Source organism: Trachurus japonicus, chromosome 21, assembly GCF_045865225.1.
Source record: "Trachurus japonicus isolate A0001 chromosome 21, Traja_1.0".
Taxonomy (NCBI): domain Eukaryota; kingdom Metazoa; phylum Chordata; class Actinopteri; order Carangiformes; family Carangidae; genus Trachurus; species Trachurus japonicus.
In genome coordinates, this window is record NC_140927.1 from 13,874,670 (window position 1) to 13,895,606 (window position 20,937).

Genomic DNA, 20,937 nt, shown 5'->3' on the forward strand with positions numbered 1-20,937 from the left:
TGATTATACTCTCACTGTGGATATTACTTTTTATTTAATGGCATCCTTTTATGGTCGTTAAAACTTGGACAGAGATGTTTTGGGAATGCTTCATCTCACCAGCCTCATATTTGTGGAATAGCTCATACAAATGCAACTACAATTCATTAATTCTCTTCCTCTCCTCTTTCTCTGCCTTCCTCATCCTCTTTTCTGAGATTTTCAAATAATTTCAAAGACAATGCAATGTTCTGCTGCCTCACTGACCAGTCCTCCCATAAGAGAACAAGCTATTTACTAATGGTCATTGTAGACACAGTTAAGAGTTAATATTGAAAAGTGTTTTTCATTATTGCAGGTGCAACTTCAAGGCTGCCCCCCTCTCCCTTGGCTTTTAGTGTTCCTCTGACAATTTTGACGTCCACCCTGCGAGATTTGAAGAAAGGACTGATTTTTTTGCGTGCAGCTTGACTCATCATCTTAGGCTCCAGACCAACTGACCAGGTGAGTGTTGCAAAATGTGCCACATCTATTAGCTAAAATGATGTACAAACATTTTTTTGACATAGTTGGGCGTTGTACTGTATGTGAGCCCCACGATGCATTCCATCTACCATCTACAACTGACATATTAAACAATACAAACTTTTTTTAAAACTAATATTCCCTGTATCTCACAAAAGAAGCGCATACACAGAACATTTTCAGATTATTTAATGCTCCTGTTGTTCGGCCATAACCTGGCTACAACCTTAAACACCTGCAGCCTACACCAAACCTACACATCTCTGAATGTGAAGCGATCCTCTGAGCTTAAAAGCTGCACAGGTGGGAAAGACATGAATATGGCTCTGACCAGGTCTCTGTTTTTTAACCATAAGAACATCAAAATCATTGTTGCAGACGATGATGGGAGGTAAAGCATTATTGTGCACCAGAATCAATGTTTCTGCTCACAATGCATGAATGAATGACACCAAAATTAGCCAAAGCCTCGTACAACATGAGCAACTACTAACCCTGTTGGGAGCCACGTTCATTTAACCTAAACATATGAGACATGGTGAATACCTGTCAGGAAGAGAAAAAAGAAACATTTACAACAAGAGACAGCGAGAGACTGAAAGTACCTCCACAGATGAAATGGCTGTGTGGGTGGATGTACATGTGAGTGCAGGCTGCTAGGAGCTGTGAGTGGGAAGTGGGTATTGAGTGGGAAGAGAAGAGCTGCTTTAGTCAGACAATCAGCACCAAGGCCCGCTGAAAGGCAGTAACGCTTTCATGGCTTCTCTTTGTTTTCTGCACTGTGGCACAAAGAGTTCCAGGTAGTGCGGTTGGTTATGGACGGTGGAGGAGAGTTTTCGTGTGTTTGCCTCCTGTTTCCACAGGAAATCATGATGTATGTGGTTAAAATACAAAAAGAAACAGGATAGAAGTGAGTGAATAGGCTGGACAGCACATTCTGGTCAAGACATGTGAAACAGAAACGGGTCACTGGGCAGCCTTACAACTCAAACTCATGCAAGTTGTACTGAGGAAGAAGCTGTTTGTTTGTGAGATGCTCTAGTTTGTGCCGCAATCTAATTTACATATATTTTGTGTAAATCAAACAAAAACATCCTCCAGTATTTGCTGAGTGAGACCAGAAATGAGATACAAAAATTACACATGCAACATTAAACTATATTTATCCAGATTCACAATCTGTATGTAATGGACAGTATGTTTGAGAGGAGAACAGCAGGTAGGAAAAATTAAATTATATGTAGGGATAATCAAACAAAAGACTAATCAAGTCTAATTCAAAAAACTTCCAGCGCACACTAGAGCATAGGATAGACAAAATGTATTATCAAAAGTAAAAACAGAAGGGGCGAACAACGCGTTTCACATGTTGCTTCATCGGATTCACTCTTGATTGTCATCATGTGACGTGTGTGCTTAAATAGACAAGGTGAATGACATCCTGATCCTGACAATCAATCAATCAATGAGATACAAGTACCAATTTACAAGCTCATCTATAAAAGGCAAGTACATACACATACCATAAATAGCATGAGAAAGATAAAGAGTAATACAAATTCCATCATCTGACAAGTGTGAACATAATAGGAGACAATATAGATGAAAAAATAATGTAGATTATAATAATTAGGACCCATTACAATAATGAGACACAAATGCATAATCTAAATGTACTGTACCCGTTCATTCATGAGTGTATACAGCATAAATAATACAAAATATACAAAATATTAAAAAAAATATACACAAAATATAGAACTAATGAAATCTGTCAGTACAACAATGATGAAAAGATCAAGAAAGTGTCACTGAGCATATAGTTTCTGGTTTAAAGTGGCCGAGGATCTTGATTGGTTGTCTGTTTTTATAATTACATCATTACTTTTAACTCTGTTATTGAGAAATGTTAATTGTGTTTGTCAGGACATTCCTATCTAGTTGACAGTGTCAGTGTGTTTCTTTTTATCTCATCCATAAAACGATGTCACCTGATGCATGACGTCATCACTTCACACCAACAACAAGGTGAAACAACTGTACAGTCCAACAAGTGTCTCCTGAAATAACAGTGTTACATGCACCGAGGTTGTGCAGTGTTATAACACACAACACTACTTAAGTCTAAATGTAAAAATTGTTTTGGCAAATGAGCAGTGTTTTTGATGAGGACTGAGTGGTGAAGCAGCTTCTTTACTCTTCCATCTCCTTCCCTTCTTATCAGTGCTTGGTCATAAGTTTTAATGGTACTAATAACATTACTGTATATCTAGATCGACGCTCCGAAGAGGCAGTATTTTATGCATTTTGTGCAATTCAACATCTTTTTGCCGTCATGCCGAAAAATCATAAGTGGGCAACTTTCTTAGATGAAAAGCCTTTGAAGCCACATTTACCTTCGCTGCATCTCTCCAGTTAAAGCTGCTATAATAAGGCTTTTTGTAAAGAACGGCATCTTTAAGCAGGCGTGAGGTGAATTTCATTTATGGTTTTATGAAAGGACACAAGAATTACTCACAAAGACTGTATGTGATGTGTGCCATTTTCATAAAGTATGATTAGCACCTGTTTAGCCCTGTTTAGTGAGGAACTTGTGGATAAAATTACCACAACGCTGGTCTCCATGGCCTAGTTTGGCTCTCACACAGGCTAAACTCCACTTTCCTCTGCTCTAGTAAAATCACCCTTGAGACCAACATTCAATATAACATCAAATTTGCCGTAAATGATTAAAGGAAATGATTGGAACATATATTGTGTACTTTCTTGGCCAGAGTTAGATGAGAAGATTAATACCACTTTTGTGGTAAGATAAAACAATATGAACATGGAGCCAGCAGCGAGTCCGTTAGCTTTAGCATAGCATCAACGCTGGAAACAGGGAGAAACTGCAAGCCTGGCTTTGTCCAGTGGTAACAGATCTATTAACCAGAACCTTGACAGGTTGTAGGTCATTTGTTTAATTGATACAAATGACAATGGCAAATTTTATAGGATTATGTGCCAGATCATATCTTGGCTAAGATCAGTTTCCAGGCAACCAGCTGAGACTCCAGGAGGTTACTGGCTCTGGCCAAGAAATAGTTTGGCACCAAGTCACTTAAGATGGCAAATTGTTTGTCTTCATGCTTTTGTTTTTTGTACATTTCCGGTCTTCAATCTAAGCAAAGTTAGCAAGTTGCTGTCTCCACCTACATATGACTGTACATGAGAGTGGCAGCAATCCTCATTCAACTCATGGCAAAAAAAAGCATTAGCAAATATGATTTCCCACATCCTTTTACACACATAATACACAGAATAGTATATGTCTCCACTTTCAAGTGTCTGCATGGCTACATACATGTGCAAATGGAGCACATATGTAACACACACACGCACACACAAGGAACTAACCTAGATCTTGCATCCCTAAGCTCCACTCCTGCTCTCTGGCTCCTGCAGTGAGACGGCCCTGAAAGGAGAGCCCTGCAATGCAGCATCTGTGTGACTCACACACACACACGCACACACACACACACACCCATACTGTGAAATTGTGGGATGTGAAGGCGCTTAGATCGTAGGAGGGAGATGAGGAGAGAGAGAGAGAGAGAGAGCATAGTGAGGGGAAGGATGAAGCCTGTTGAGAGGATGAGGAGGAGGAGTGAGTAGGAGGAGGAATAGTGACAAGAGGAGGTGGAGGAAGGTGAAGAGGGAAGAAGGAATAACAGGTGGGAGGAAGACTTATAGGTGAAAGGATGCAAAGAAATCAGACAAAAGAATATGAAGAAGCCATGGAAATGACAAATGGACTATCTAATTAGCTTGATGATTTCCTTGTCTGAGCAGGATTTTCATGGCTGATGCGTTCACAGGCAGTTTATTAGTCTTGCTGCATCTTTTTAAGTTTGATACACTTGTGATGTTTTCTGGAACAGACAAGGCGAAGACAGTCTTGAAACAGATTTTAAAAAAGCCATCACTTGCCACAGCTTGCAAGTTGATCTTCAGAAAACCTTTGATTGCTGTTTGATATTGTCATGTCTAATTTTGATTTGGTACAGCGAGGAGATGTGGGGAAAACCATTTCAATCAGCCCTCAATCTGGTGACATCAGCAAGCTCTGGTTTAGTTATTTGTTGATCTGAAATAATTCATGTTAATCTATGAAAACTCTTTTGATACAAAACAGTGCAGTCATTTACTAAAGAGTTTGCTTTTGGTTATAAAAGAGTCTCATATACTAATGTGGATGAATCTACATTACCCACACTTGTTAAAGGGACAACGAGGAGTTTTGGAAAAGCGAAGCGTTTTCACACTACATTTATGAGCCTCCGCGCGCACCGTAAAATTCTTTGACCGGCGCAAGACGGACTCATGTTTTCATTCATCAGTAATTAAAGTCAGAGGTTCAAAGAGGTTCACATATCGTTGTAGTTCTGACCATAAGCGGCGATTCAGCTGCGTTATTCTCATGACTCACCATGAAACCGAAAGTAAGGAAATCCGACCAGCATTTCCGCCACCACTAATAATAACAAAATAACGATAAAGACAGAACGATATATTTATCGAAAATGGGCCCATTAACAAGTGTGGGTAGCGGAGATTCATCCACATTAACGTGAGACTTTTTTATAACCGAATAGAAACTCCTCGTTGTCCCTTTAATGGGTCCATTTTCGATTAATATATCGTTTCGTCTTTATAGTTATTTTGATATTATTATTTAGTGGTCGACTCGCCCAGCATTTCCTGGGTTCCTGATTTCCCGGACACTGCCCGGCGGGTCATGGGAATAATGCCGCCGGATCGCCAGTTGGCATCGTTTATGGTCAGAACTACGATGGTGTCTGAGCGGAGGCTCATGGGAAATGTAGTGTGAAAACACTTCGCTTTCCGAAACTCCTCGTAGTCCCTTTAAGCCACTGTGTCAAACAATGACCAATTAGTGCTGAAAAAATCCCACAGTAATGAAAACTTCTGGCTTCAAAGGTTAGAGGAATTTTAAACTTAAAATCTTTATTTCCACCTTGCCTAGTGCCAAAGTTTCAGATAGGCCCGACTAAAAGAATTGTGAAGAATAGATATTTCCAGCCTCTGAAAAACATACATTTCCACTTCTCCAAGCTGTTCTTGCTATGTGATGAGTGACAAATGCATTTAAGTACAAAATGAAAATTTCATTTTACAGTCTCTGTCCAAATGGACACTATTTATGTTTCAGCCAGACAGCCCACCTGCTATTCTGAGCCCATTAGAATCTCCATGTGAAAGTGTGTGTGTATGCGTATGTGTGTGTGTGTGTCCTTGTCAGTATATGTCTGTATTGTATGAAATAATCATGTATACCGTAATTATGTAACATTACGACACATGAAGCAAATACTCAGAACTACTTGCGCTTTTGAAATCGCTCCGCCCAGCAGCCGTGTCTGGAATGTAGTGTCAGCTATGCATTTGCCTCGAAATCAACTGTGTCTCATAATGTTACATCATTATTTCATAGCATGATGAATGTGCAGGTCACAACTGGTCCATGAGAGTGTTTTGGAGTTGTTGGATTGTGTATTTGTTGAGTTTTGAGGGAAAGGGTGGTACCATTCACCTCCATTGTGTAAACTGAGCAGCTCAGGTCTCTGCCCCGCGGATCAAAACAACATGCACCAATATTTAAAGGTAATGAATGTACCCCTATGATTATAGAGATTATGACAATAGGCAAATTTTCCAAAATGTTGAACTATCCCTTTAATGCACTACCTTGGTGTGTTCATCTGTCTTTTTTTTCTAAAATAACCTATTTCCTGAGCCTGAGTTTTTAGTCTGTCAGAATGGAGGGGGGAGAAGAAGCCTGAGTGGTCTATTCTGAGGGCACAGTGAGGAAAAGTGCCCCCTACAGCATCTCTAGAATGACTCTCAGGTTTTGTGGACTCAACACAAGTAATGCTGTTGGCCTAAAACTTGCACAAGACCAAAAACAAATGCAACAGTATTGTTTCACATAAACTGTGTGTTTGGAAATACAGCTCTACTGATCCATCCCTGTTAAAATGCCAGTGTGCTGGTGTGAAGCACAGTCACTGGAAGTAGCAGAGAAGATTGATATTGAACCTTAACAGAAGACTTTCTGTGCAGTCCCAACACTTTCAGGATGCAATGGTTTCCAAGTGCAGTACACTCGACGTACTGTAGTAATACTTAAAGGTAGTCTGTAGGATTTTCCTAGAAAACATAATTTAACAAAAGAAATAATTTAACAAAAGACATCCTGCTTAATCATCACCTTTGGGCTTCAACTCGTGTGTGGTGGTGACTGTCTTGATGCTGTCCAGTAGCTATCTTGGTGGTAGTAACAAATATTAAAATGAGAATTTTGAAGGTCGTAGTGGAGAAGAGCAGCTGAACACGGGTCAGTCCTGACAACTGCTGTACGGGGCCCAATTTGAATCGAATGTGTTTACACACTGTAACAAACCTACAGACTCTAGCTTTAAGTGAAAATTGAGTGTAAATAGAGACAACCAAAAATAGTTTCATGTGCTATGAACATCATCTGTTACCATCATTCATTTACACTTTTACCTTTAGCCTCTAAGTATCAACAACACAAATTATACCTATAGTATTTTGATGTTTTAATGACATTATGTACTTGTCTCCCCTCTTTTGGATCTCTGATTTTTAACCTTTATATTTAAAATCCACAATGAATTCAGAACATGCCTTTAAAAGCAGGTTAGGAAAATTAAGTGATGGGGCTTTGGATTGAAGTGATTCTTCTTACCAACATAAGCCTCTCTGTGAATGCATTCGGAGTCTGTTTAATATTAATATATACTATGATACCAATATGCTCTTATTCTGTGCGTTATCTATCTTTTGGTTTGAAGTACTGTAGGAGCAGGTAGATATTCACAAAAGTTAGCGTTTGATATACACACAGCAAGCACTTTATTAGGACAACGCTGGGTAAGGCCTCCCTTTGCTTCTCAAAACAGCCTCAGTTCTTCAAGGCATAGATTCCACAAGATGTTGGAAACTTTCCTTTGAGATGTATTCTCCATGTTAACATGATTATATCACATAATTTCACACTGCCCTCTCCAGCTCAACCACAGATCCTCTGCCCAGTATTTCAAAACTTGTAATCTGGATCATTGCTGGAAATAGCCATTAGAAGATGGTGCATTGTTGCCATAAGGTAAATCACATGGTTAGTAACAGTACTCGAGACAGGCTGAGGCTTTGAAAGCTTGATTGATTGGTATTAAGGGGCCCAAATTGTGCCAAGAAAGCATTCCCACCACTTTTATACAACCAACCACCAGCCTTTGACTGTAGGTTCAAGTCAAGTTGGGTCCATGGATGCATCCTGTTGAATTTTGACCTTACCATCTGCTGCCTCAGTGGAAATCCAGGTTAATAAGACAAGCCTGTGCCCATTACTGGCATGAGTTGAACCTAACGCCTCAAGTTTTCTTAAGAATGGTTATCTGAGTCACTGAGGCCTTTCTGTCAGTTCAAAAAGACCTCTCTTATCAGCAAGCTACTTCCATCCACAGATTGGCTCACTGGATTTTTCTGAGGACACTGGAAGAGACTGTGTGTGGAATACCAGGAGATCAGAAGTTCCAGAAATACTCAAACAGGCCCATCTGCTACCAACAACCATGCCACGGTCAAAGTCACTAAAATCAGATTTTTTAAACATTCCTATCATGTGTGATGTGAACAACAACTGAAGCTCCAGACTGGCATCTGTCAGATTTCATGCACTGCACTGCTATCACATGACTGACTGGATAAGTCCATGAGTAAGCAGGTGCGCAGATCTTCTTAAACAAAGTCTTGAGAGTATAACAAAGTTGCCATTACAATCAAATACTAATAGAAACAACATCTAAAAAAGTTTTTGAAAAAGTAAATTTAAATTTTGACCCTCCAATGTGCAAGATTCAACATCATAAATCATAAATGTTGAACAGCAGCAGCGTCCAGCTCTGCCTGTATGCTCACTATGCAGTTCTGTTCTTTGCTAGCAAAGCCATCGCTCTGGCAAAGTGCCACAGGCTTTTTGCCAAGTGCAACAGACCTGCTGTCTACTGAGATGCCTGACGTCTGACTCTATCATATCACCATCTCATACAGTCCCATTCTCACTGGACAGAGTGCCTGGAGGACACTATATTATCTGGACCATATACTGTACTGTCTCATCTTGACAAGATTGTTCCTTTGACTTCCCTCCACTGCTCCATCTGATTAACACTCTACACTTTTCTTCTTGCCACTTACATGCTCATCATATTGGGAGTTCTACATCATAATCTTATACAGCAGGATATTGCTCCGACAAATAGAGCAGTCGTAATTAATGACATCCAAATAAGCAGAGATGAGACCCTGCACTGCATTGCAGCCCCAGTTTGTGTTTCATACTGATGATTCATGGAGTTTCACATGATAAAGTTTCCTAATGCCTCCCTAATCGCAAGACCCAGCAGGCCAATTTTTTATAATGGTTTCTAATAGTATTATTTTATTCTTTCATCCTCTGGCCCAGCAGGTGGTGCTGTTTCATTCACACATTTAGCACACCCCCTGCTCATAAACATGCAGACTACACACTAAAATGTTCAGCAGCTTGACAGGCCTCCAGGAAGACAGGGTACACTTCCTTTTCCTCCTATCCACTGACCCCCAACCCCCACCCACCCCCCCTCACCCCTCTCCACTCCGAGCCTGGCCACCAGTCAGTATGATCTTGTTGGGTCTTGGATCTCAGCCACAAAGCTCAAAGTGACCTTCATCATCAGACAGACAGCACTGAGACATAACACCAGGGCAAGCGGGCCCCATGTCTGTATTTTATGACTTTTCATATTAGGAGTGCTCCTCATTGGGGGCTTGAAGGGACAGAAGCAGCAGATGAGACGATGACAGTGGAGGGACGATCCAAAATATACTGTTGTACCATTTTGGACAGAGACAGAGAGAGAATTTGGTGAGGAGGATGTGCAGTGTTGTGTGATGTGGAGTCTCTGTAGAGGCTTCATTCACAATGATTTTCCCTTCAGAGCTGAGTCATGCAAAGCTCAATTGACTCCTTACTTTGATCCATTTAGGCTGCGAGGGCTTACAGCCACCACAATTCTATGCACCACTATTCTGTTCTTTCTCTCTGTTTAATGCCATCCTACTCCTCTGTGTTAAATCCTCGTGGTTTTCTGTTCCTTTAGTTTTCAACCGGCCACACATCATGTTATTTGAGCCTTTCCACTGATGCCGTCTATATACTGTATATATACACATATTTGTTATATTGAATGGATTTTAAACCGGATGTTATTTGATATTATACTATGAATATAGTATAGGGATTATGGCAATAGGCGAATATGCCAAAATGTTGAACTATCGCTTTAAACTATGTCTGTTTTTAGCCAAGCTAGCAGTATTGCTCAGAGATGGTTGGTCTGTCCTCCACTTTGGTCCTGACTAAACACGTACAGAAATATTTGTACAGACATTCAGAGAATTAATTAAGATGTACTTTTTGACTCTTCCTCTGCTCCCAAATTTGTGATTTTAAGTGAAATGTCTCACCTACTTTTGGATGTATTGTTGTGAAATTTGACCTGGGTCAGTGGTTTGGTTCAGTAAAACTGATGACATTACCATGATCTTAACCTTGACCATGTGGTTTTTGCTAATTGACAAACTAAAAAACTAAACACGTTTAACCTAAAGAATCAACAGAAATGTTCTCTGAATGCTGGCTTTTTTTTTTTTTTTTTTTTTTTTTGCTTTACTGTTTGTTTTCACTTCTTTTGGAGCAATAGCCAGATACTGAAAACACATATCCATTTATTATATTATATTATTCCATTTATTATTATTTCTCTACTCTGGGGCTTTTGGCAATGTGTTTTTATTGGTAGTTTATCAGTTCTTTTGTAAATATATTATATAACAGCCTGACACTAATTGCAATATTGAAAATCACTGTTTTGTTTTTTCTGTTTCTTCTTTTCTGTTCCGTAGTCTTTGTCTACAGACAGGGAGCAAATACCCTTGGATGTACTGTGAATGTAGTGACCAGTGCTCACTGTAGCGATACCTTGGTCTCAGGCTGCAGTTATTGACTCCTGTTTTCTCCAGCAGACTTCCCTTTAATCTCTGGGTCTCTGTGGACTGCAGAGCTAAATGACAAATTGCTCCTTCACATATCCCCTTATGCACAACTACACAGGACGCTTGCCAAATGCTTGAAGTAGCAGCAGCTACAATCCTCCTGCAAAAATCAAGAAATCGCTTCAGAGTATTTCCCCTAGGTCGTGTTTGTCTGTGAGCTCACAGTTGTCTCACTCTCACACTTTTTCTGTCCTTTCATGCTGTTATTGTCAGACTGAAACTGCCTCGAAATGTATTATGTGTTGATATCAGTGTCATAATCTAGGAGGAAATTGGCGCAATTCACACTAACTCAATAACCTACAGAAGGGGAGGAGAGCGTGACTTAAAGACTGACTGACCATACACAACCTTGTGTATTGATCCTATGGCTACATCACACCCATTCATTTCCTTCCCCCACCTTCTGCGTAATATAGGGCCAAGAGATCATTGAGTCTTGCTGCATTCCTTGCCTCAGGCCATCATGTGGGTTGATCAATATTTTACCCCTTTTGCTTCTGCTTGATCTCCTCTCTACATTGTTCTGATCAATCAGATCTACTCAAATCAGGTTTCCATACATGTACTGTAACCCCCACAGTACCCTCTTCCCCATTTTAAAGGTATAATGTGTAGGAATTACCCCCATCTAGCGGTGCGGTTGCATATCGTAGCGTATTCTTGATGTTGCATTCACGTGAAATCAGGCAGACGTCAGACAGACAACAGATGCTGCATATAACAGGATAAACAAGCGTCTACTGTATGTAAACAAGTGGTCTGCCAGCACGAGGCAAAACATTACAGGCGTGACAATATGTTGTCATTGTGATGTCGTATTGTTTACCTGACCCACGTTTTACCGACTTTCTCTCGTCAAGTAAAATGACATCCGGTTGGTTTGCAAACGGCCGTCTGCCTGACTGCACCTGAATGCACCATCAGTGCCTCCGTCCTTCCTCACACTACACAGTGATGACAGTTTTAACAGGCGCTACCTGGAAAACTTTCTCCCCGAGCCGACAGCTCCGGTGAGTTTCCGTGGTTACCTACGGTCACGCTGCCACTGAACGTAAAAAATGGCGATGCAACATGGCAGCCAAGGTTCGGTGCGCCCCCCTTGTATATTTGTAACGACTTGTAACAACTCATTCTAAGGTACGAGAAAGCTTTCATTTGTATGCGGGTGTGATTCGACTTCAGTGAAATACGTATTTATGAAAGCAATATTTGATTTTTGCTAATAAAAAGCCAAATAAGTTACATACTGGGGCTTTAACCATTTGAAGTGTCACGTTGATCTTCAGAATCAATTACGTGTTCCACTGTTCCACTGTTTGTCTAATATTGGAACGTGGCACATTGATCAGAGGCCACCTTGTATCCCCACAACCCTGACTCACATATATCTAATGTGTGCTCTGTTCATTTTCATCCAGTTGTCATGATTCTACCTGTGCTACTGGCCACTATATGAGTCATCACACACACACACACACACGCACAAATCAATGAGGTTTCATCCAGTGGTTGTCACCTGCCTGCCAACATCCAAGGGCAGTATTTCACACAACCACCTACACACACACTCACACAAGCACAGATGAGCTTTCAGAATTGTTGACAGTGAAGCTCAGTGGAGCGGTGACAGGGGTGATGGCTGACAAAAACAGATTTGTGAATGTGACTAATGCAGCGTGTCCTACAGTCTCCTCTGGTCTTCAATGTTCATTCTTCTTCATGAAATGGTGCTAAGATTAGAGTTGGTGATTGTGCTGAGTGTTGACCAATTCTTGACCCCCCCCCCCCCTCTGCTTCCTCCTGTCTTCCAGCCAGAAGGAGAGACCCCATCCCTTGCCCACTCTCCCCTGCTGCTAGCTAGCACCAGCATGGCAGACAGTCGACAGCCAGAGGACGGTGCCCCCCAGTGGGACCCGTCAGGAGGGCAGGAGCCGACCGGCACCCACGGAGCCAATGGGTACTCTGCCTCAGCGTACAGGACTTGCCAGCCAGGTGGGGCCCACATGGCCACAGCCTCCTACTCTGCCAGGGAGAACGGCTTCAATGGGGATCTTACTGGCGCTCATGCTATAACCGCAGGTAAGATGTCCTCATAAGTTGTCTACCTACAATCAAAGGCTCATTTGGAATCCAGTTGCATTCATGGACTGCTTGTCATTAGGTCATTGGGTGAAACCACCCAACCAGGTAAAACATTCAAATCCTGAAGACAGTTTGTAGGCATTTGATAGTCAGTTTTGGTGAATGGAAAACATATTAATGGCTTTTGCCTTCAGTTTTTTCGAAAGATGTAAAAACAGCAGACATTAATTATAGGATGTATGATGTCAGAAGCAAACATCAAGGTGTAAGCAGGGCAGGTCAGGCCTTATAGGTGCTGGAATAACAATGACGCAGCAAAGATGGTGCTCTCAAGGGGTTTGTCAATAAGTTACGTGATTGATGTCAAACATGATGTGTGCATGTGAGCGTGTGTGTGTGTGTGTATGTATGTACAGTTACTTTCTCTTGTGCGTGGGCTTGCAATACTCTCACTCGAATCACATACTGTTATTAGTGGTGCTGTAATTAACACATAAAACCTCTCTCGCTCCACCCTTTAGTCCCCCACCCCATCCACACTCACACACTGGAGACAAGAATGATAATGTACCAATGGCGTAACCATAGCAACAGCTCCCCTACAATTTACTTTGCCAGGGCTTTTGTTCTTTTTGCCTGTAGCTTTCCACAGACAAGGCTCTCAAGCGTGCAAAGGCAAAATCCCAATTAACCTCCCATCTGCATTATTAGGTCTAAACTGATATGAGTTTTATATTCTGACAACAGTATTTTTGAGTGTAGATACCCAATCCCAGTGGCCTCAACGTCCATCTTCAGTTGTTTAGTCAGAAAACAATAATGCAGATTATTGTGAGACAATTACAGTACAAACTTCTGTCAGGATTCAGGAATATTACACTCATGTCAGGATTGTTCATGGAACTGTTTATAAACTGAGATTAGAGAAAGAGTCAGATCCCTGTGTTATAATCAAACAGTATAATGACATTTTAACTCACAATAACATTCAAATAGATCTTTTTGTACTCTAATAAATAAGCTTTTATATTATTAAACAAACTGTAAGTGGTCTGTAGTAACTACTAAACCAAGCAGTGGCATCTCCTGACCCATTAAAAGTCTTCTCCCCAGAGCCTCTGGAACTGTAACAGTCCTGCTTCAAATGTGTCATCCATTCATAGCTCCACTATCACACAAAGATACAATATCCTTTAACAGTGGTTAATAATGACAAATTGTTGTATGAAAATTGACAAAATCAATCAGTTTTAAAGATAAGTTGTATCAAGAGAGACTCTTCCTCCTCTCCGGTCTTTATTGACGGTAATCTGTGATCATAATGATGATCAGTGTATCAATACGCGTCATATCATCAACATAAAAATGACACATTCTCCCAGCAGCTGTGAACCCAAAGCAGTGTTTGTCTGCAGACTCTCTTGTCAGCATACATTAGGATTGCTCTAGAGCTGGGCAGGGCGGGGAGTGGGGCGTGGGTAAGTGGGGCAGGATGGGTGACAGAAGGGCTGATGCTGGCACTCTCTTTCCCTGTGAAAAGCTCTTCAGACACAACAAGAACTATTGAAGCACGAAATTGCCCTCTTGACTTTCCTTTGAAACGAGGTTGAAAAAGTCAGTCAGCCATGCTGGAGCTGGTCAAGAAAAAGTGAGGAAATAAAAATCAGAGTGACCTAATAGAAACAGAAAGAAGGCGAAAGGTTTTTCAGTTTATGCAAGGGAGGAATTGGCTTACATAAATCTAGGAAGCCCTTGTGTTATATCAGGGGTATAGCCTTGACTGATGTTTCTGTCATTGAGCTGACGTAAGTTACTGGGCATAATGTCAAGAAGCCTTGACAAGATTTTCTGTTGTTAAAGTCCATCTCATCAGCTTAAATCAGTATGTTTGGCAGTGGCAGAGAAGGTATTTGCCAAAGGGTCCATGGTTTGTGACAGGACACAAACAAAAATGTTTAAATCCAAAGTACATTATGTGGATGTTTGAATCTCAGCTGACTTCGGGCGAGAGGCGGGGTACACCCTGGACAGGTCGGCAGTCTATCGCAGTGCAGGGCTAACATACAGTATATAAATACTTTATATAGACAGACAACCATTCACACTCTCATTCACACCTATGGGCAATTTAGAGTCACCAATTAACCTAACCTGCATGTCTTTGGTCTGTGGGAGGAAGCCAGAGTACTCGGAGAGAACCCACGCATGCACAGGGAGAACATGTAAACTCCACACAGAAGGACCCCAGCCGGCCAGCAGGTTCAAACCCAGAACCCTCTTGCTGTGAGGCGACAGTGCTAACCACTGCACCACCGTGCCTATCAAATAAACGCATGAAAAGCAAAAAATATATATACTTTAAAAAGTGAAAATGTGGGCACATACTATGAAAAAATACTGAAATTTTAATTTAAGGGAACATTTAAACCACATAAAGGCAATAATATATTTCACATTCAATTGTTTTGTGTAAAAAAAAAGACTAGTCCACTGTTGAGGAAAGAGGGCCAAAGTCAATACATTCACATTCCTTTCCCCTCAGAAATACAGTGGCCTACTGTATATTACCCACAGTACAATTCAACAGTTTAGGAACGAGAAGTAGTGGTTAGAGTAGCCTGGAGCTGCTAATCTTAACCTGAGATGAGGGGTGGGCGACAGATGTCTGATAAAATCACATCTTTCCAACTCCACAGATAAATGAAATTGCAGTAGATGTAAATGCAAATTACAGTATCACATCACAATATGGAGAAAAACAACAACTCTATTTGGTGAATAAAGTTCAGACAAATGTTATGTGTATATTCTTCGTTGTGCATTTTTTAAACATGGTCACCTATCAGAAGGTGACGACAAGAACGTAGCACAGGAAGTAGTATCCAGATGTTGTCGAGGACAATAGACGAGCTACTGTAGTCACAAATATCAATATTAGATCAGTGAAAGCTTTGTACAGTGCACTCACTGTTATGGCAACTGTTATTATAACTAGATGTCAGGCACAGTGAATAATGTCTGTCACATTGGTGACTGTCACAGTGACGTGTGCCACTGCTGAAGAGTGAATTCATTTGAGGGTTGCAAAAAAAAATAGGACATGGCATTGATCAGATTATGTGGTGTCACCATGATAGAATTAAACTCATTGCATTGTACTGTACAACAAGGACTGTAATTTCCACTACACAGGTCTTTTAACTAGAAAGATATCTATTATGATAAAGGCTACTTAATGTATTAATGGATGCAGCTCACTACTATAAAATAAAAGTACCTGTCTTCATGTGCTGCTGACAAGCGACATCTTGCAGTCATGTGTGAAACGACACGATGACATGAAAGCCCTTCATTTTTATGACAGTGCATCTTTTATCCTTTTTTTTTTTTTTTTTAGAATAACTAGCTTGTTGTATATTAAAAACATAGCAATCATTTTCCAGTTAGTCCATGTTTTAATTTCTTTGTTACATTTCCTTTGATTTATTTTATGTATCTGAAGAGATTTAAGTTTTACTGTAATGTCCAGCCATAGCTATCATTTCGTTTCACTGGAGACTGAAGATGCAAAGGCTCAGAGGCTGTAACAGCCATGGCATGTCCCTGGCATCTGAATTGCATATGGACCCAAGGCAGTGGCCCGCCGGCAGTCTGTTGCTATGGCAACCACTTGTTTTACACATTTTGGGTGCTGTGCGCGATCACTTCTGCTCTTTCCTTGCCCTCTCAGTCCCTGTGTGTGTGTGTGTGTGAGAGAGAGAGAGACAGAGACACAGAGACACAGAGAGAGAGGGGGTACATGTGTGTGTTTGTGTTGCAGTCTGGCTGTGTGATGCGTTGACTCAAGGCTCCCAGTCGTAGTCTCTGCTCAGGGAGAGAGTGAATGTGCTCAGCTTCAGTCTTTCTAATCAGGTAAAAGATGTTTTTACTTCATTGGGAGAGAATGTGTGTGTGCGTGAGCGTGTGCATGCGGTGTGACTTTTGGTTGCTGATGTTGATCTAAAGATGCGGTGCAGGCAGGCTGGATAGCAAAGCAGCTGTTTGTGCATGTGGTTTATTCTACTGTCAAAGCCAATTAAAGGCAGGCAGCTATGTCACTTGACATCACTCTGTCATATAACTGCTGAGCTGACCAGACCAGACCAGACTAGCTTCGTCACTGCCAGCTAGGTATGGATGTGACAAGGTCGTTTCCACAGCACTGTGAATGTGCATGTCTTTGGATTGTTTTCTTTTTCTTTTCTTTTTTTGGAAAACAAACAATAATGTCTAAGTGCATCCAGTGAAATTACTTTATATTATTTGGAGGATTTTCAATGTATTTGTAACATTTCACTATTTTTGTTGAGGATAATCTTCAACTAATTTTTAACAATGTATACAGAAAAAATCAGCCAAACCAACTAATGCTTAGGGGAGGGTTCAGAGAAATAGTTGAACTGTTAAAGCTCAACTGATAATCTGTTACAATCACTTTGTAAACCTTCTGCAGGCAGTTCATCCTAATAAAGAGTAACCACACTTTGATTTATGCTTTTGAGTGTCACTTTAAACCTATGTCTGAGAAATATGTTTTTTTTTTTTTTTTTTAAATGTCCAGAGCCATATGCTTGAGCACGTACGTAGTAAGCATTTTCTCTTTCTCTTTTGGAGGGGACATTCATTTAGCTGTCACTACATGCACTTTCAGTGGATTAGGGTTAGGTGAAACCACCTCACCTGCAGCTGGTCAACACTCTCATGTGATTTAGCAATTTTTTTTTTTTTTTTAAATATATGTATATTTTATTCCCTCGGCACCTTTAAATTAATGTTGATGGTGGAGTCCACACATACGAAATGGTGCAATTAAAACCCAGAGACTGTGGCAATACTGAGGCAAGATGCAATATAAGTGCAATAATTATTTATTACTCTGTATGAACCGTGAACTTAGTCGTACTGTCTGTAAGTGATCCCTGCTGGTTTTGTGTGTGTGTGTGTGTGTGTGTGTGAGTATGTGTAATGGTGTATGGTTTTAAAATTGTCTTGCAGGATGTACAGCATTGATTGTCCAAGACAAATTTCCCTCCGGGGACATTAAAGTTTATTTTGATTGATTATTTTGATTTTGATTTGATTTGACACAATTAACCAGCACTTCCACTGTTCTGTGCTCGTGTTGAGTGTACATTCCTTATGTATTTACTTCTCTCTTTCAGAGACTAAGAAGAGACAGCTAATGTTCCTTCTTCACACACACAAGGTGTTGTCTCACTATGAAACCATTCACACAGGCTTGTGCTTTTTCCCCAGGTATCAGTTCTAGGGGCTGTTTGTAGTCATGGTACACCCAATGACAGACACGTTTCAGCGCTATTTTCCAGCACTAGGAGAGAGAACTTTGTCTGGAAGCAATCAATAAGTGGTACACGTTTATTGCACTTTGCTATGGAGAAATGGGAAATGGCTGCTTTGAGTTGGTGAGTGGGATGTGTTAAGTGTTCCCGGAAGAAGTGTGTGTACATGCGTAATCGTACGTGTGTGTATGCCTGCCAGCTTGTTTGTGTTGATGTGTGGGTGATGCTGGATAGAAAAAGGTCCTAAAACGGCAGCAGTAAAAGCATCACACTGCCACCCAATCCCACATAACCACTGTTACTATGCAAATGAAGGCAGGTTTGATTGGAACTGCACAGCGCTCCTTCGCATGACAGACTATATTTAAACTGATTCTTACGTGCATAAAGGCAGACAGATGTGAGCTTAAATGAAGAGGACGGTTAAAATTGTTGATGTTTTGCTCTCAGATTGGAAGAAAGTTGATCTCCTATTCCTATATTAAACATGCGTAGATCACAGAGTGTCACTTCTTTCAGTAAAATTCATCTACTGTTTGCTGTTCATGAGTTTTTAGATTAAACCTTTTCCCTCAGTGGATGTGGACACTACCGTCATAAAAAAAAAGGTTCAGTGCAATTTTACTTCAAATTTCTTGCAAAGGACTGGATTTAGCGTTGAATTTTATTTATCTGCAAGTGGTACAGTACCTGCCTTTCAGTGTCATCTTCAGAAATGGTAGACCTTTCACCTTGAGTAGATAAAAGAGGATAAAGGGTATTGTAATCCGTACTTCATAGTCCACTGCGATCATTCAAACAGCTGAAAATATTCAGCAGCATCAAAGAGCTCACCTTATCTCACACTAAATCTGTTGCCACCCAGGTTGACTGGCACAGTTGTGCTAGAATCCAATTACATAAAGATTTGGATAATATGATTTTGCAATGAAATATGCACAATCAAACCAAAATGATTGTTTTCTTATGTGCATGCACTGTTTGGAAGCATTACAGCAAATTATCAAAGTAGGACTAATGATGTGGTCCAGTCCTTTACAAAATCTATTGAACGGTCTACAGTACATAATTAAAATGTAATTAGAAAGCTATACATCTAATCATCCGGTGGTGTAGTACCGGTAGTTAACGCAATAAAATGTGTAGCATACATGTGGCTTTCACGAATGTAGATGATACTTTGCTTGTGTTACTCTCTCTGGTTCTCTCGCCGATAAACAAAGGCAAAATGTTAATATTCATTATGGAATTATATTCAGCTGAGATGTGATGGTGTGATGTCAGTGATTAAAAAACATGACACATCATAACTTTTCAGGTAAACTGCATTGAAATGTTGCAGACTGGGAATTGCAGCCTATACCTTAGTTCTGGGATAAGTATCTTTGTTTTGTTTTTTTACCTTACACTGTACACTCTTGCCCGGTCCAGGTTCTAATTTTAGTTTGTATTTTTTGTGAATGCTGGGTTTCCATGGTGACACTCGCAGCCTTCACCAGCAGATCGAGCACCCCTACAGTTAAGGAAACTCTTACAGCTCTCTCATATTGGCTCTCATCTCAGGCTTTGAGTGACATGAGTGTTAATATCGCTACTGACTGAGCATCACCTACAGTAGCTTCACCTTGCCTCACATTGTCATACTGACATTTTACAGACTTAACTTAGGAGCCATTGTCCTAATATTCTTTTTTTTTTTTTTTTTAAAGTATATTTTTTAGGGCTTTTTTGCCTTTAATTGACACGCAGGATAGGGCTGCTCGGCACGAGATTCGAACCAGGATCGCCTGCAGTGAGGACTGGAGATTTATTGCGTCTTTCTTGAGCCAGACTTGGTATTTAATACAAATAAATGCCATGATACTTCTCTTCGGTCTCAGAGAAGCTCTGGCAAGCTGTCCAGCTTCTCAGATAACAGGACTTCACCTGGACTGAAGGTGATGTTGGGCAGTGGAAGGAGTTTTAGCCCTAGGGGGTACAGTACGTTACTGACCCCCCTGTAAAGGAGCTCAACTATTTCTTGGTTCTCAAAAAAAAGAGCAGGAGATTGACAGATGGATCAAGGCAGCATTAGCAGTGAAGTTGGCATTGTTCACGAGAGAGCCGAGCTGTGAGTAACCTATCGACTTGGCAGTTGATCTACGTTCTGATCATCAACAATGGTCACGAGTTTTGGCGAGTGACTGAAAGAACGAGGCCGTGGACACCGGCGACGTAGGCACCTTCCCCTGCAGGTTGACGGGCTCAAGCGTAGTAGAGATAGGGTGAATGACTTGGATATCTGGAGGGAGCCAGAGTAGAACTGCTGCTCCTTAATGTCAGGCATCAGATTAGGACGCCTCCTGGTGCTCCCCAGTGGAGGTTTTCATGGCTCATCTCACTGATAGGAGACCAGGGAGCAGCAGGCCCACAACAATACAGAGGGGTTGAGCACTACAGTATATCCAGCTTAGGTCACTTTATAAGATCCTTAAGGTTTATTATATGATTGACTGTGTGTGTGTGTGTGTGTGTGTGTGTGTGTGTGTGTGTGTGTGTGCTTGTACTAGAACAAGTGTCAGCCCGGATTGTGCAAGAAGTAACGGCAGAGGCAGTGGCAGTGCTGAAGGGAGAACAGGAGACTCAAAGGTTGCCATCAGGTAAACCATACACACACGCACACACACACACACACACGCGCACACGCACACACACACGGTCATACATCATTCTCTCTTCCATTCAGCGGTCACAGTAGGATGGAGCCAGTCCCAGCTCGGCATTAGGCTGTGTAAATCCTATAGAGGTCTCCAGCTCTGCATTATCACTACACTGTGGAAGCAGGGCA

At 41.0% G+C, this 20,937-nt stretch overlaps 1 protein-coding gene across 8 annotated transcripts in view; it reads left to right on the top strand.

Moving 5' to 3' along the window:
* The window catches only part of map2 (microtubule-associated protein 2), a 96,577-nt gene that overhangs the window by 44,898 nt on the left and 30,742 nt on the right, over window positions 1-20,937 (top strand). For all 8 annotated transcript variants that reach the window (XM_085765831.1, XM_085765832.1, XM_085765834.1 and 5 more), the window contains exons 3-5: window positions 338-483; window positions 12,501-12,768; window positions 20,660-20,749. In XM_085765831.1, coding sequence (XP_085621957.1) covers window positions 12,558-12,768; window positions 20,660-20,749 — 301 coding nt within the window. In that variant the 5' untranslated portion in view covers window positions 338-483; window positions 12,501-12,557. The remainder of the gene's footprint in view (window positions 1-337; window positions 484-12,500; window positions 12,769-20,659; window positions 20,750-20,937) is intronic.